Source organism: Macaca fascicularis, chromosome X (assembly GCF_037993035.2).
Source record: "Macaca fascicularis isolate 582-1 chromosome X, T2T-MFA8v1.1".
Classification (NCBI taxonomy): domain Eukaryota; kingdom Metazoa; phylum Chordata; class Mammalia; order Primates; family Cercopithecidae; genus Macaca; species Macaca fascicularis.
This window is the reverse complement of record NC_088395.1, coordinates 16,756,381-16,774,316: the sequence shown is the minus strand read 5'-3', so window position 1 is coordinate 16,774,316 and position 17,936 is coordinate 16,756,381. Positions and strand designations below refer to the sequence as shown.

General features: G+C 43.4%; 1 protein-coding gene across 30 annotated transcripts in view; it reads right to left on the bottom strand.

The window, feature by feature from the left end:
* Nucleotides 1-16,894, bottom strand: part of REPS2 (RALBP1 associated Eps domain containing 2) — a 200,772-nt gene extending 183,878 nt beyond the window's left edge. For all 30 annotated transcript variants that reach the window (XM_074029089.1, XM_015443485.4, XM_015443490.4 and 27 more), the window contains exon 1: nucleotides 16,532-16,894. Coding sequence is in view for 29 of the 30 variants with exons in the window: in XM_015443485.4 (XP_015298971.3) it covers nucleotides 16,532-16,780 (249 nt within the window). In the remaining variant the exon portion in view is untranslated. The remainder of the gene's footprint in view (nucleotides 1-16,531) is intronic.
* Nucleotides 16,895-17,936: the final 1,042 nt, after the last annotated feature.

The following is a 17,936-nucleotide window of genomic DNA, read 5'->3' as shown; positions in this document are numbered from 1 at the left end:
TGTTGTCACAAATAGCAGGATATCCTTTTTTAAGGTTAAATAATATTCTGTCATCTGTGCATGTGCGTGTGTATGCCATGATATTTTTAGCCACTCATCCATCAACAGTCACTTAAGTTGTTTCCATATCTTGGCTATTGTGAATAATGCTGCAATGAACACAGGAGTGTAGACATCTCTTTGACACACTGACTTCATTTCCTTTAGGTACATACCCAGCAGAGGAACTGCTGGATCATATGGTAGTTCTACCTTTAATTTTTTCAGGAACTTCTATACCGTTTTCCATAATGGCTGTACCAATCTACGAAAGTATAAAAGGGTTCTCTTTTCTCCACACCCTAACATTTGTTATCTGTTGTCTTTCTAATAGCCATTCTAAAAGGTGTGAGCTGATATCTCATAGTGGTTCTGATTTCCATTTCCCTGATGATTAGTGATATTGAGTACCTTTTCATAACCTGTATGGCTTCTTTGGGAAAATGAATAATCAAGTCCTTTGCCTATTTTTTAATCGGGTTATTCGTTTTCTTACCATTGAGTTCTGGGAGTTCCTTATATATTTTTGACATTAACTCCTTATATATGTTAATATCCTTTGATATTAACATATATATAGATATATAGATATATATATCTGTGTGTCACAAATATTTTCTCCTAATCCATAGGCTGTCCTTTTATTTGCGGATTGTTCCCTTTGTCATGCAGAAGTCTTTTAGTTTGATGTAGTACCACTTGTTTATTTTTGCTTTTGTTGCCTGTGCTTTTGGTGTGATATCCAAAAAATCACTGCCAAGGCCAATATCAAGGAGCTTTTCCCCTATGTTTTCTTCTAGGAGTTCAATGGTTTGAGTTATTAACATTTAGGTCTTCTTTTCCATTGTGAGATTTTGTTGTATATTTTAAAAACATATTTTGAGTTGATTTTTGTATATAAGCATCCAGCTTCATTCTTTTGCCTGTGAATATCCAGTTTTCCCGATATCATTTATTGAAGAGACTATCCTTTCCCCACTGTGTCTCCTTGGTGGCCTTGTCAAAAATTAGTTGACTGTATATACTTGGGTTTATTTCTCGGATCTCTGTTCTATTCTATTCATCTATATGTCTGTTTTTATGCCAGGATATACTATCTTGATTTCTACTGCTTTATAATGTATTATAATCTGAAAGAAGGAAGTGTGATGCCTCCAACCTTGTTTTTCTTTCTCAAGATTGTTTTGGCTGGCCGGGCGCAGTGGCTCACGCCTGTAATCCCAGCACTTTGGGAGGCCGAGGCAGGTGCATCATGAGGTCAGGAGATCGAGACCATCCTGGCTAACACGGTGAAACCCTGTCTCTACTAAAAATACAAAAAATTAGCCGGGCATGGTGGCGGTCACCTGTAGTCCCAGCTACTCAGGAGGGTGAGGCAGGAGAATGGCATCAACCCAGGAGGCAGAGCTTGCAGTGAGCCAAGATTGCACCACTGCACTCCAGCCTGGGCGACAGAGTGAGACTCCATCACAAAAAAAAAAAAAAAAAAAAGATTGTTTTAGCTATTCCAGGTCTTTTGTCATACCATATGAATTTTAGAACTGTTTTTTCTATTTCTATGAAAAATGCCATTGGTATTTTGAGAGGGATTGCATTAAACCTGTATATTGTTTTGGGTAGTGTGGACAATTTAACACTATTAATTTTTCCAATGCATAAACATGAGATATCTTTCCAATTTTTTGTGTCTTCAATTTCTTTCATCAATATTTTATAATGTAATGTACAGATCTTTCACTTCCTTCATTACATGTATTCCTAAGTATTTTATTATTTTTATGCTATCATAAATGGGACAGTTTTCTTGATTTCTTTTTCAGATAGACTATTACTGGTGCAAAGAAATGTAACTGATTTTTGTATGCTGATTTTGTATCCTGCAAGTTTACCGAACTCATTTTTTAGTTTTAAGAGGACTTTTGTGGAGTCCAGGGTTTTCTACATATAGGATCATAACATTTACAAAGGGATAATTTTACTTCTTCTTTTCCAATTTAGATGCCTTTTATCTCTTTTTATTGTCTGGTAGCTCATGTTAGTACTTCCAGTGCTGTGTTGAATAAAAGTGGCAAGAGTGGGCATCCTTGCTTTGCACCGGATCTTACAAAAAAAGTTTTCAGTTTTCCCCCACTGATTATGATATTAGCTGTGGACTCTACATAAATGGTCTCTAATGTGTTGAGGAAATTCCCTTTTAAACCTATGTTGTCGAAAATGTTTATCACAAAAGGCTGTTGAACTTTGTCAAATGCTATTTCTACATGTATTGAAATGATCATGGGTTGTTCTCTTTTTTTTTTTTCTTTTTTCTTTAGAGACAGGGTCTCGCTGTGCTGACAAGGCTGGAGTGCAGTGGCACAATCAGTGCTCACTGCAGCCTCAAACTCCTTGGCTCCAGTGATCCTCCTGCCTCAGCCTCCCAAGTAGCAGAGACTACAGGTACATGCCACTATACCCACCTCATTTTTTTAAATTTTTTGTAGAGACAGTGTCTCACTATGTTGCCCAGGCTGGTCTTAAACTCCTGGCCTCAAGCAATCCTCCCACCTCAGCTTCTCAAAGTGTTGGGATTATAGGTGTGAGCCACCACACCTGGCTTGTTTTTTATCTCTTACTTTGGTAATGTGGCGTATTACAGTGATTTTTTTTTTTTTTTTTTTTTTGAGACAGAGTCTTGCTCTGTCGCCCAGGCTGGGGTGCAGTGGCCGGATCTCAGCTCACTGCAAGCTCCGCCTCCCGGGTTTAGACCATTCTCCTGCCTCAGCCTCCCGAGTAGCTGGGACTACAGGCGCCCGCCACTTCGCCCGGCTAGTTTTTTGTATTTTTTAGTAGAGACGGGGTTTCACCGTGTTAGCCAGGATGGTCTCGATCTCCTGACCTCGTGATCCGCCCGTCTCGGCCTCCCAAAGTGCTGGGATTACAGGCTTGAGCCACCGCGCCCGGCCACAGTGATTGTTTTATATATGTTAAACCAATCTTGCATCTCAGGGATAAGTGTCACTTTGGTCATGGTGTATAATCTTTGTGAGGTGTTGTTAAATTTGGTCTGCTAGTATTTTATTTAGGATTTTTGCATATATGTTCATCAGACATACTGACCTGTGGTTTTCTCCTCTTATGGTATCTTGGTATCTTTTGTCTGGCTTTGAAATCAGGGTGATGCTGGCCTCAAAAAATGAGTTTGGAAGTATTCTCTCTAATTCTGTTTTTTCGAAGAGTTTAAGAAAGATTAGTATTATCTCTTCTTTGAATGTTTGGTAGAATTCAGCCATGAAGCCATCTGGTCCCAGGCTTTTACTTTTCAGGAGCACATATAGCTATTTTTGGGTAAGGAAGAATTGCTACAGAAATCGTATCCTATTGGGAAGGAAAAAGCAAAACCAATGCTTAGCCATACCCCCAAACATTATAAAACACTCTCTACTGCCTTGAATTTATCTCCATTCCCAGAGCAACCTTTCCCACCATATGTAGCTACTCCTAGCAGAATCTGTAAGAGGGTCACTCCATTGTTGTATGTTTTCCAGTGTCATGAATAAGGACAAACACTCCAACTCGTGGAAAGCCTCACTCTGACCAAAAAGCATACATACAGGCTGGGTGTAGTGGCTCACATCTCTATTCCTAGCACTTCTGGAGGCCAAAGTGGGAGGATCACTTGAGCCTAGGAGTGAGGCCAACCAGGGGAATATAGTGAGACCCTGTCTCTACAAAAAACTTAAAAATCAGCCGAGCATGGTGGTACATGCCTGTGGTCCCAGCTACCTGGGGGGGCCTGGGTGGGAGGACCACTTAAGCCCAGGAGGTAGAGGCTGCAGTGAGCTGTGATGGTGCCACTGTGCTCCAGCCTGGGTGACAGAACAAGATCCCGTCTCAAAATAAATAAAAGTATACACACACACATATACTTCCATATCCAAATGCAAACAGACAACCCCACATTCCTCAAGGCTTCCTTGGAGAAATAGGAAGAATCTCAGATTAACCAGTCACTCCTATTCAACCCTCTCTGCATGGAGGTCTGTATTCCCAGGCTCTTTCTGGCACAAAAAGACTTTCATTGCTCCTATCACTGGCCATGGCCCATCCTCCCTAGGATCCAGGGTAGTGTTTCCCACTCCTGCTCATAGCCTGTGCTGGTTGTTGCTCTATTTTCCCCCTAGAACCACTCTCAGTCCTTTTCATCCACTCAGCCCAAGAGGCTAATCTCGATAAGCTTCAACACCCAGGCTCTGTTGCCTCTGGCTTCTAGTTGGGCTAGAACAATGAAAGGCACTGCAGCAAATCAGAGGGCAGGAAACAGAAATTGGTTACTTCTCCCCCATCCCCTCATCCCATTAGCCCCTCTCTGACCATAGTTCTAGCAAAGGCTGTATTCTTTCATGACTATTGTTCCTGTAGAGGGAGTACTTTTCACAGCTCCAGCAACGACATTCCCTCCCTTTGCCCCTCTAGGTCTAGGGATGGCAATAGCTTCCTGCTGCTAGTTCCTTCATGCCTCAACATTCCTGTTTTCACCAAAACCCTTTAAGCATGCCATTTCCTGTGGGCCCCTGAGTGATACACAGCCTTACCCCAATTTCCGATGGCTTCCTTGGTTTCAAAGTTTTATCAGTTATCCTTGGCCCTAGAATGTCTATGTTCTGCTTCACCATGCCACAGAAGCTTCTTAGAAATGATCCAAGTCCTTTACTCAGACACATGCCCATGGAATCACCTCGTTTAAGCAAGAATTCCAGCATTTACACAGAATCGCTATGAAAGCAATAGCCTCTCAATTGAGATATCATCAGGAAACTCCTGTTTTTACATCCTTTTTCAGTCTGTCTCCTCAATTAAGACTGAGATTCAACCCATATATATTATGAAAAGTATTTCAAGAAGTCACTTTTATCTATGTGACCCTGTGCAAGTAAGTGAACCTCAGTGCCTCAGCTTTTGCTTTCTTCAAAATGGGGATGATACAATAACTATCTTATGGTTTAGTTGTGAGAATTAAATGACAAACATTTTACAAAGTATATGATAAAACCAAATACATGGTATTCAGTGAATAAATGTCGGTTGCTACCATGGTTGTTATCATCATATATGTAGAACTAAATTGTGCCCCCAGGAGACATCTGACAATGTCTGGAAACATTTTTTGTTGTCACAATCACAACAATAGCTACTGGCATCTTGTGGGTAGAGACCAGGGATGTTACTTGACAACCTACAATGCACAGGACAGTCCTCCACAACAAAGAATGATACAGCCCCAAAGTGTCAGTCATGCTGAGACTAAAACATCTTGATCCAGAACAAAGAATAAAAGAGACTCGAACATCCGCATGCTAAATTTTACATGCTTTACTCAGTATTGGGACTATAAGGGTACCAGAGAGTATGCAAAGGAGAGGAGTTAAAACATTTTAAAATAATTTTAAAGAAAGCCAAAAAAAAAAAAAAACTCAAAAAGCAGAGCACACCAAACACCTCCAAGGGCAAAAAACTGTTGCTGTATCATCATCTGTTTTTTACAAGGCTGACTCTGAAGTAAGGGAGAGACAAAGAGATTACCGTATTAAATATGTTCTTTTGAAGGCATGGGGCAAGCATTACACATCTCAGAAGGTCTGCACTTAAGAAACAACCTTTTTTCTTTTTTTTTTTTTGAGACAGACTCTCGCCTCTGTCGCCTAGACTGGGGTACAGTGGCACAATCTTGGCTCACTGCAACTTCTACCTCCCAGATTCAAGCAATTCTCCTGCCTCAGCCTACCAAGTAGCTGGGACTACAAGCACATGCCACCAAGCCCGGCTAATTTTTATATTTGTTGCAGAGACAAGGTCTCCCTATTTTACCCAGGTTGGCCTCAAACTCATGGCCTCAAGTGATTGGCCTACCTCAGCCTCCCAAAGTGCTGTAATTACAGGCGTGAGACATGCACTTGGCCAAAAACAACAATTCTTAATTGCTGGCATTTATGGGATTCACTTTAATTAGCTGGAAAATTAACACAGGTGAAACATATAATTACCTACCTCCAGGAGACGGAATCAAAGTATTTTTCTTGTAAACCAGTGGCAAAGTGTTACAAATGAATTCAGTCAAAGTGAACATTTCCTACTAGCCTAGTGTTAATAATGTCCTCTCCTGGTTCTGAATGATATTATGAGGATGGCTGAGTTTCTCAAGTCTGTTAAAATGACTTTTTTCTTCAGGTCTATGTTCTAGTCCAAGTCTCTGAAGTAGAGATAGCAGTAGTAAATAAAACAGGCCAAACAAGCAGCTGGCACTGGCCCCAGAGGGGCTTGTCCTTCCTCCTTTGCAGTGAAGCACAGCTGAGAGGGCCAGATAAAATGGTCAGGAGCAGAGCTCAGAGCGGGGACTATAGGAACTGTCCCTGGTGAGGTCTCAGAGGAAACAGCTGAGCATCCATTCACTCTGAGCTTCCTGCAGGACAGACTGGAGGAGGAGGGACTACAGCAGCCTGAGGGACTCTCACTCCTGACCATGGACTTGCCAGCAGCACTGCTGTCATTTGACCGAAAACAGTGAACCCTATTGCCTAGGCAACATGGCAAAACCCCATTTCTATAAAAAATACAAAAATTAGCTGGGTGTGGTGGCATGCACCTGTAGTCCCAGCTACTTGGGAGGCTGAGATGGGAGGATCATTTGGGCCCAGGAGGCAGAGGCTGCAGTGAACCAAGATTGTGAAATTGCACTACAGCCTGGGTGACAGAGCAAGACCCTGTCTCAAAAAAAAAAAAAAAAAAAAAAACTGCTGTGGTTTTTTGCTTACATGCATAATAGAAGGAAGTGCTCAATCTCAGTTGGGGGAAGGGCAGTTAGTTAAAAAAAAAAAAAAGATGTAGTTCTTTTCCACATCTAAATTCACAGACCCCTGAACTGACCCAGGCTGAGAAGGCCTGCTTTAGAGCACTGCGTGCAGGAGTAGCCAGGCAGGGCATTCACATCTGCTTTTCCACTTTTTTTTCCCCTGCCTCCTACTAGTTAAGAGGAAAAACAATTGCCTAAAGACTAAAATTGAAAATACCTAAGAAGTTACATATTTGCCAGTTCTACTTAGGATGAATTATGCATGAAAATGTTTCTTAAAAAGATAAAGGAATTCTAAATTAGTGGCTGAGCAAAACATATGTATATTCTGGCCACAAAAAGGCTCAACAGAATAATTTTCTACTTCAGACAAATCCTGGAAAGCAAGTGTGGTGAAAAGATCCCAAGGTGTCCCCCGCAAAATTCTCACCTCCTGGTATCTGTTCTTTTGTATAATCCTCTCCCCTTGAGAGGAGACAGAACCTGTGACTTGCTTCTAACTAATGGACTATGACAAAGGTGATGGGATGCCACTTGTCTGAGCTGACTGGAGAGAGACACTCTCCTGCTGGCCTTGAAGAAGCCAACAGCCATGTTGTGAATTGACTATGGAGAAAGCCATGTGGAGGGAACTGCAGGAGGCCTCAAAGTTGAGAGCCTCAGTTCTAAAATCACAAGGAACTGAATTCTGCAACCAAGTGTTGGACCTCCACAGAGGTCTCCAAGCTCCAGACACCTTGATTGTGACTTTATGAAACTCTGAGCTGAGGACCCAGCTGAGCCATGTCCAGACTCCCGAGCCACAGAAACTGGGAGATAATAACTGTGTGCTGCTTTAAGCTGCTAAGTTTGTGGTAATTCATTAAAGAGCAATAGATAATGAATGCAGCAACCAAGAGAGGGGGTGACCATCCCAGTTTGCCTAGGACTGTCTGAAGACTGAAGTTCCATGCCCCAGGAAATCCTTCAGTCCTGAGCACCCCAGGTTGGTTAGTTGCCCACCAATAGATAAGTATGAATAATAGAATGCCATAAATACAAAACATGAGAAACTTGCCTATACAAAACAAATAGAAAGTTTGAAAAACCCTGGAAAGGAACCAAACCCTCTTTTTAAAGTTATAAATAGGCCAGGCGCGGTGGCTCACACCTGTAATCCCAGCACTTTGGGAGGCCACGGTGGGCAGATCACCTGAGGTCAGGAGTTCAAGACCAGCCTAGCCAACATAGCAAAACCCCGTCTCTACTAAAAAATATAAAAATTAGCCAGGCATGGTGGCGGGCGCCTGTAGTCCCAGCTACTCGGGAGGCTGAGGCAGGGAGAATTGCTTGAATCTGGGAGACAGAGGTTGCAGTGAGCCGAGCTTGTGCCACTGTACTCCAGCCTGGGTGACAGAGTAAGACTCTGTCTCAAAAAAAAAAAAAAAAAAAGTTAGGCCGGGCGCGGTGGCTCAAGCCTGTAATCCCAGCACTTTGGGAGGCCGAGACGGGCAGATCATGAGGTCAGGAGATCGAGACCATCCTGGGTAACACAGTGAAACCCCGTCTCTACCAAAAATACAAAAACTTAGCCGGGCGAGGTAGCAGGCGCCTATAGTCCCAGCTACGCGGGAGGCTGAGGCAGGAGAATGGCGTGAACCCGGGAGGCGGAGCTTGCAGTGAGCTGAGATCCGGCCACTGCACTCCAGCCTGGGTGACAGAGCGAGACTCCGTCTCAAAAAAAAAAAAAAAAAAAAAAGTTATAAATAATTAGCAAAACAACCCAAGATTTCCTCAAAACCAATTATCTACACCCTTAAAATAGACAGCCCCTACTTAGGGGTGTGAAACCAGAACAATGTTCAAATCTATCTTGTATTCCTGGTCTTCAGTTGGTTACTTTTTCAATCTCCCTACAGGTTTCCCAACTATTCTAAATCAGTTCTCAAGCATGTCTATCTCCAGGACAGCCAAAGGCTTGACAGTATTGAACCATTATCAGTCTTGCCATTTGACCATAGGCCACAGGTACCTTTTCTGGCCAACCTAAACCCCTGCATGTTTCCATTCCCTTCTTCCCACCCTGGTTTCTTCCTTAAAGATAAGTCCTATGAACCATATGATGTTTGAGACTTGCTTCAGGATGACAAAGGGGAGAGGGAACAAAGATAGAAATGTAGATGGAATAGAATTAACCACACATTGACAGCTGTTGAGCCTGAGTGGCAAGTGCAGCAGGGTTTAATGCATTATTCTATCTACTTGCTTATTTAAGATGTTCCATTTTTAAAAAGATGAAAAATGGCAGGGTGTGGTGGCTCACACCTGTAATCTCAACACTCTGGGAGGCTGAGGCGGGAGATCACTTGAGCCCAAGAGTTTGATACCAGGCTGGGCAATATAATGAGACACCATCTCCACAACAAATTTTTAAAAAGAAAATTAGCCAGGCTTGGTGCTGCACACCTGTATTCCCAGCTACTCGGGACCTGAGGCAGGAAGATTGCTTGAGCCCAGGAGGTTGAGGCTACAGTGAGTCATGATCAGATTGCTGCATTCCAGTCTGGGTGATAGAGCAAGACCCTGTCTCAAAAAAAAAGAAAAAGAAAAAAAAAAAAAGAAGAAAAAAGAAAGCCCATGAAAGTTAATTAATTAGCTCAAACATCCCCTAGCACACTCAAGAATGTAAGTGTGCATTCTGCTATCTATGAAGGTGTTCCAAATTTTCATACACGTTTCGAACAGTCCCCCAGTCATGTGACATTCTATATAAATAAGGAAACATGCCACCTACTTCCCTTTGGCATAAGGGTCTCTACTGCACTGTAACAATGAGTCATTATAAACGTAAGTAGTAAAGATTTTTTAAAAGGAAACATAAATGAACTGAAGTTACATGTGTCAACAAGATGAATTCCAAAAACATAACAATGGGAGGAAAAGCAAGTTGCAGAAGGTTACACAGAATACAATATTCCTTAAGTTAAAAAGACATCCAAAATAATATATTTTTTAGTGATTTATATATACACAAATATATATATCCACATATACATACAATAAAAGTAGAAAGAAATCTTCAAGTCATTCACACCAAGTTCAGGACTCTGGTAACCTCCAGGGTAGGGAGGGAAGGGAATGGGACCAGAGAAGGGGACATAGGAAGCTTTCACTCTAGCTGGGCTGTTTTACTTATACGGAGTGGTGGATATACAGTTATTTCTTGGGTAACTCTCTAGTTTTACATGCCTGAAATATTTTATTACAAAAGAGTCAACAAGTAACTATTATGCAGAGGTACTCCTTTTAACCTGGCAATGGTTTAGCTCTGGTACTTCCTACATCTGCTGGCATTCATTCTCTTTTAGAAAAAAGTAACACTGTCAATCTAAAACAGCATAGAGTTAATCCTAGTTATGTGTGTGTGTGTTTGTTTTGGTCTGTTTGTTTGTTTTTGAGATGGAGTTTCACTCTTGTCCCCCAGGCTGGAGTGCAATGGCGTGATCTCGGCTCACTGCAACCTTCGCCTCTCTGGTTCAAAAAATTCTCCTGCCTCAGCCTCCTGAGTAGCTGGTATTACAGGCATGCGCCACCACACCCAACTAATTTTTGTATTTTTAGTAGAGATGGGGTTTCGCTATGTTGGCCAGGCTGGTTTCAAACTCCTGACCTCAGTTGATCTGCCTACCTCGGCCTCCCAAAGTGCTAGAATTACAGGCATGAGCCACCGTGCCCAGCCCCTAGTTACTGTTTTAATATGCTGGCCTCTATTTCCCTAAAGTATAGTTATAAAATTATACGATCTAAAGATGTAAAAATATAAAGTTGTTTCATTTACATTTTTTAAAAATAGTTCTAGCTAATAATCTAGCAATGAGCGAAAGTTCACAAGAATTTGTCTTTTACCTATAATTTTCTTTAATGATTAAACAGTTGCTTCAAAAAATCAGAAGACAGCCTTCAGAAAAGACTTCTCCCCAAAGGTGAGGGCATGCGCACAGATTTTTAAAATATTTCCTACTTCCCACAGCTTTGTTTTACTTATTTACCTCAATCAAAGCTGCTTAAACAATCAGACAACACTTATCAGGTTTTTTTTTTTAACCATTCACTGATTTCCCTTGATATGGAAGCAATAGTGTTTTATAATTATTCCCCTTAATGTCCAAGAATTAACTACCATAAAAATGAAAACCAACATGGATGAAGCTGGAAACCATCATTCTCAGCAAAATAACACAGGAACAGAAAACCAAACACCGCATGTTCTCACTCATAAGTGGGAGTTGAACAATGAGAACACATGGACACAGGGAGGGGAACATCACACGCCAGGGCCTATTGGGGGGTGCAGGGCTAGGGGAGGGATAGCATTAGGAGAAATACCTAATGTAGATGATGCGTTGATGGGTGAAGCAATCACTAAGGCACATGTGTACCTATGTAACAAAACTGCACATTCTCCAAGTGTATCCCAGAACTAAAGTATAATAAAAAAATTAATACAGATGAGATCTGGAGCATATGTGTATAATTACATAAGTCATGTATGTTTTACATGAGCATACAAAAAAATGTAAAAAGATACGCACAAAATTGACTTTTTTATATATTCTTCTGTTACTTGGCTTTGAAAAAATAATGTTCTCATTTTTGAATTTTAAAAGAAAACTCCAATAAGATGTGTATATGTTAAAAATATTTTAAACGAAAACCAATTTTAATGATGACTTCGAATATACACAGCATTCCAAGAGACTGACACTATCCTAAAAGATAGATATTATAAAGTGGTCTGTTAATTCATTACATCAAATACAAAACTTGCTGCTCTAAGGTAGATATTTTATTTATTTATTTATTTAATGAGACAGGGTCTGACTCTCTCACCCAGGCTGGGGTGCTGTAGTGTCATAATGGCTCATTGCAGCCTCAGACTCCTGGGCTCAAGGGATCCTCCCACCTCAGCCTCCAGAATAGCTGGGACTACAGGCATGCCCCAGAGAGAGGTAGGTAGAGGGGGTGTGTGTGTGTAGACGGGGTTTTGCCATCTTGCCCAGGCTAGTACTGAACTCCTGGACTAAAGCAATCCTCCAGCCTCAGACTCCCAAAGTGCTGAGATTTACAGGTGTGAGCCACTGGACCTGGCCATAGCCTATTTTAAAAGGTCTTTTGGTCTCTTTATAGAGTATTTATTTCCCTGTGCTGACTTGTTTTAAGAGCAGTATTCTAGCACTAGGTGGAAAATGGCAGAATGGAACACTTTTAAATTAGAAAAAGAAAATATGTCTATGAACAGGTAATGGTTTTGTTTAGTATTTCAAGACAGAGCAACAAATGTTAGAGTAGTTGGTTTCCCAGGTTATGAAGTATTTTGTTGGTATTCAAAGGCCAGCATTTCACTAGAAGGCATAGTGCGTGGTGAGAATCAGGTCGCGGTTTGACAACGTATTTGGTTTGGGTTTGACAGGCTTATTTTACTTTATTTTGATACAGGGTTTTGCTCTGTTGCCTAGGCTGGAGAGCAATGGTGCGATCATAGCTCCCTATAACCTTGAACTCCCAGGCTCAAGCAATTCTCCTGCCTCAGCCTCCAGAGTAGCTAGGACTACCAGCGCATGCTACCGTGCCCGGCTATTTTATTTTGTGTAGAGACAGGGTCTCACTATGTTACCCAGGCTGATCTCAAAGTCCTGGCCTCAAGCAATCCTCCCATCCTTGGCCTCCCAAAGCACCGGGACTACAGGCGTGTGCCACGGCACCAGGCTGACATTTTATTTTTGGATATTATATTTCAAGTCTTTTCTCAACCAAATAAAAACTCTGAAGTGTAAAAACATTTGCATGGGAACATAAGCTCCATGAAGACAGAGATTATGTTGGATTCACTATTATAACCTCAGCACCTAGGATAGTACCTGACACACATCAGAAACTCATATGTTTTCCACCTAATGCTGGAATCCTGCTGTTAAAATAAGTCAGCAAAGGAAAATAAATACTCTGTAAAGAGACCAATTCATTGCTGATGGGAATGCAAAATGGTACAACCACTTTGGAAGGCAGTCTGGCAGTTTCTTATAAAACTAAATATACTCTTACCACACAATCTAGCAATCATGCCCCCTTGCTATTTACCCAAATGAGTCAAAAGCTTATATCTTGCATGTAACAAAAAAGCCTACATACAGATGTTTATAACAGGTCTATCCATAATTGCCCAGACTTGGAAGCAACCAAGATATCCTTCAGTAGGTGAAACTGTAGTACATCCAGACAATGGAATATTATTCAGCACTATAAAGAAATGAGCCACCAAACCATAAAAAGACATGGAGGAATCTTAAGTGCATATTACTACATGAAAGAAGCCAATGTGAAAAGTCTACATACTGTATGACTCCAACTATATGACATTCTTAAAAAAGCAAAACTGGCCGGGCGCGGTGGCTCAAGCCTGTAATCCCAGCACTTTGGGAGGCCGAGACGGGCGGATCACGAGGTCACAAGATCAAGACCATCCTGGCTAACACGGTGAAACCCCGTCTCTACTAAAAAAAAATACAAAAAACTAGCCGGGCGAGGTGGCGGGCGCCTGTAGTCCCAGCTACTCGGGAGGCTGAGGCAGGAGAATGGCGTGAACCCAGGAGGCGGAGCTTGCAGTGAGCTGAGATCCGCCACTGCACTCCAGCCTGGGCGACAGAGCAAGACTCTGTCTCAAAAAAAAAAAAAAAAAAAAGGCAAAACTATGGAGACAGTTAAAAAAAAAATCAGTGATTGCCACATGTTAGTGGAGAGGGAGGGATGAATCGATAGAGCACAGATTTTTAGAGCAGTGAAACTATTCTGTATGATACTACAATGGTAGATCCATGTCATTATACATTTGTCCAAACCCACAGAATGTACAACACCAAGAGTGAGCCCTAATATATAGACTTTGGGGAATAATGATGTGTCAATGTAGGTTCACTGATTGTAAAAACTCTATTATTCTGGTGCCGGATGTTGAGAGTGGGGAAAGCTACTGGTGTGTCAGGGCAGGGGATATATGGGTACTCTGCTAAATTTTGCTGTGAACCTAAAACTGCTCTGAAAAAAAAAAATAGCCTATTAAAAAATATGTTAAGGCCGGACACGATGGCTCACGCCTGTAATCACAGTACTTTGGGAGGTCAAGGTGGATGGATCACCTGAAGTCAGGAGTTCGAGACTAGCCTGGCCAACACGGCAAACGGCTGTCTCTACCAAAAATGTAAAAATTAGCCAGGCGTGGTGGCATGCGCCTGTAGTCCCAGCTACTCGGGAGGCTGAGGCAGAAGAATCGCTTGAACCGGGGAGGCGGAGGTTGCAGTGAGCTGAGATCACATCACCGCACTCCAGCCTGGGCAAAAGAATGAGACTCCATCTCAAAAAATAAATAAATAATAAATAAATATTTTTATAGACCATTTACTTGTGGTAAGACTGCAAGATTCTCATTCTTCCTGGAACATTATTATGGTAATCTTAATTGTACGCTTATTAAGAGGAAAACCTGGTTGTTACCATAGAAAATACCAGGGCTGGTTAGTGCCTCCAAGATTTGAGCAGTTATACCTGTCGGGGCACTTAAATCTCAACTTACAGGTTCCTGTTTAACAGGGAAAGGATAAAAACATCTATGTTTGTTTTAAAGAATGGCTAATACACCGATGGGGTAATACAAATTAAAGTGGATGGAGCATACACACACCACCACCACCACCAAAGTGATGGGTGAAAATTAGGGGTCTGCTGGTTGCTGACTTTGTTTGACTCTCTTAGGATTACATGTCCGGGATGCCTTCAGTGTTCATTTTCACCTGTACCAAGAATAATGAGTTATGGTAATTTTGTTGGATTGAAGGGGGATGATGTGTTTTGCTTTGCTAGGCTGAATAAGGGAGCTTCAAGCTCTGAGAGATTTACTCCAAGCAATACTGTAGGGATGTCCCCTTTGGCCAGTATCTGAAGCAGTCTTTTGCAAGCAGATTTCAACTGGACATCAAAAATATAATCTCATTCACGCACAGGCACTGTGCCTTGGGTCCTTTTAAAACCATATGTACCTCAAGAAAGCATGGGTTCTAACATCAGGAAATCCTTCTTCCCAGTTCCTAAGGAGGCATCGACCAACATATTCAGATTTACTATGCCCACCTCCTCTTATCCGATGCATTACTGACAACAAAATAAGCCTTAATAGGTACCCAGCTGTCACTTACTTGCTGCATAGCCTCAGTCAATTATTCCTCTTTCAGCTGGGAAGCAGTTACAGCATTGAATAAATGTGTTATGCTCGGGAGTATTCTGAGGGCCTCAAGTAATAGTCATGGTTTGTGTTTTAAGACACTGATTTTCTCTTTACCTGATCCAGCTCAACTACTCGTCAGCAATGGCAGAACTGTCTGTATATCAAGGACTTTTTTAGGGACAAACAGCCATGCTAAGTTCTGTGAATACTAATTATATTTTCAGAAATCCCAAATTCAAAAGGGTGAAAGATTACAAAGTGTTTAAAGTTACGCTCACAAACACAGGGCAGTACAAACACTCTAGCAATATAAAACGCAGTCTTAAGTAATTTCTTTAAAAATACGTATGAACACAATGACATTGCAAGTGAACCATAAAACCCTCAGTTCTCCTTTGAAACTAGATTTTAAAATACCACTCACCACTCTAAATATTCCATTGGTGTTAATAACATTCATACTATTGCTTTTAAGGAAAGCTTCATTTGACGTTTTGAACCTGATATTAACAATCTTATCACCATGAAGTGCTGGTGACATGAAATGACAGACAAAGGCTTATCAATTAGTCTTTCTCCAAGCTCCAAGGAAAGCACAAAACAAACACAGCGTCTGGTATGTATCATCCCCTAGTCCTTTTCCAAGTATAGAACAGTCAAAAGGTGGTAGCTATGACACCCCTTACCTTTCAATTCTATTTCAAGTCCAAGTAATGATAGATGGGAAACTACAGCTGTTTCCCATGGTGGACTTCTGAAGTCCACCTCTAGCCTCAAATGGGAAATTTGGTTTTGACTTGACAAACGTCCTCTTGCAGTCCCGTGTCCCTGTTCTGCAACTTGTCATTAAGGTTTTTGATTTAATATTAATATTTAGAAATATGTTATGGGCAATTACATATTGTAGATACGTATATATCACAACTACATACAGAGGACAACATTCAGCCCTGGGCCTCCAACCCTACAGACACACACACCCCTCAGGTTCAAATCCCAGCAAGGCACCCTGACAGCCCACTCAGGAGAGGGAGGGGCAGGAGCAGCGAGCAGAGGTTAAACCAGGCAGCAGCCAAAACAAACACCACTTCCAGAACAGGGCAAACTTTGGGTCTGGGCGGCTGCAGAACCCCAGAAATGGCCGGGGGAGGGGAGGGAATGTCAGACAGTCTCAGGGAAGGAAGATGGGGAGCGCGCACCCAGCACTGACTGGGCGAGGAGCTGAGCTGCGGAGGAGGCTGGTGTCCCCCGGGTACAAGGGCGTCGCCGCTATCCCCGGCTGCAGAGTTCTCTGACAACTGGCCGAGGCCTCCGGGTCCCTGGGGGCAGCCCTGTCGCCCCACTCGCAACCTCCGCCCCCGCAGACACTGCCCCACAGACCCGCAGGGACAAGAGGCGGAGGGACCCACCTGGTGCAGCGTCTCGGCTGGCAGCTGCGACGCCCGAAACAGGTCAGCCACTGGGCCGGCGGCTGCAGTGGCCGTGCCGGGGGCGACTCTGGCGGCCTCGGGAGGCCCAGACCCGGGGCCCCCGCCCGCGGCGCCGGCACAGCGCGCGAAGAGCTCGGAGTAGCACTGCTGCTCGCCCTCGCTCAGCAGCAGCGGTGGCGGCCCGGAGCCACAGCCCCCACCCGCCGCCGCCGCCGCTGCCGCCTCCATGGGACCAGCAAGGGGGCGCGGCGGAGCCCTGTCCCTAGCTGGGGTGCCGCTGCGTCCGCCACAGCCACCGGCTCCTCGGCCTCAGCCGACGCCGCCGCCACCCCCACGCCCCGCAGCTGCCGCGCGGCCGCTTCCTCCCGGCGCGCGCCGGCCCCGCCCCCGGGCTTGAATGTTGTGCCTCAGCTGCGCGGCACATGGAGACAGGCGCGGAGCGGCCCAATCACAGCCTGATATCTCACCGCGGCCCCGCCCCCGCCTCCCGCCTGCCCCGCCCAGCGCCAGGTAACTAACCCAGCGCGCTGCCTGCCCTCCGCGCGTCACCTGCTCCGCTGCCCAGGAAGGCGAGCCCCGTGCCTTTCCAAGCCTACCCTGCAAGGGAGCGGAGTCTTTGGCCATCCGCCCTGGTTGGGAAGGGCGCATCTAGACCCAACTGGAGAAAAGCTCTTTTCGGGGAGCGGGGAAGGTCGTGGTGTTTTTTCGCCAGAAGGCTGGGGCAAGTGTGGTGCCCACACCACGCCATGCCCTTTCCAGAAAACGGACAAGGCATGGGAAATTAGGTTTCCTTTCTTCCATAGCAGTAGTGCTTATGTCCTAAACAGCTGGAAGACACAGACGTCTGTACAAACAGGGTCCCACTGACGCCAAACTGTTCAGTGGGTATTGGAGTTAGGCCACCTCTTCAGACATGGCTCAAACCAGGAGTTGAGACTTCATAAGGAATAACATCGGTTACTCGTAAATACTAGAGTAGTAAAAGACCCATTTTGCAGATCATTTTGTCCAAATCCTGCTTTTACATATGAGGAAACTGCCATGTTCACCTTCATTCCTTCAAAACTAGTTGAATATCTCGTATGTAGCAGATTTATATGCTAGGGCCTGAAAATACAAACCTCAGTAACAGAGGATCCTCACTCTCCACAGGAAGCACTTATTTTGGTAGTAAAACAGGAATTTTTTTTTAAGTACAAAACTTTTTCAAGCTCACGCCAAAAATCAATGCGAGAACCCACATCTTTCCATCCCTGTCCATGTCCTCCTCTCTCTCCATTCCTCCCTATCCTAAAGCATACACACTGTATTTTTCAAATGTGCTTGCTTCCCCCTGGCTAGTACTCTAGCCTTTTTTTTTTTTTTTTTTGAGATGGAGTTTCAG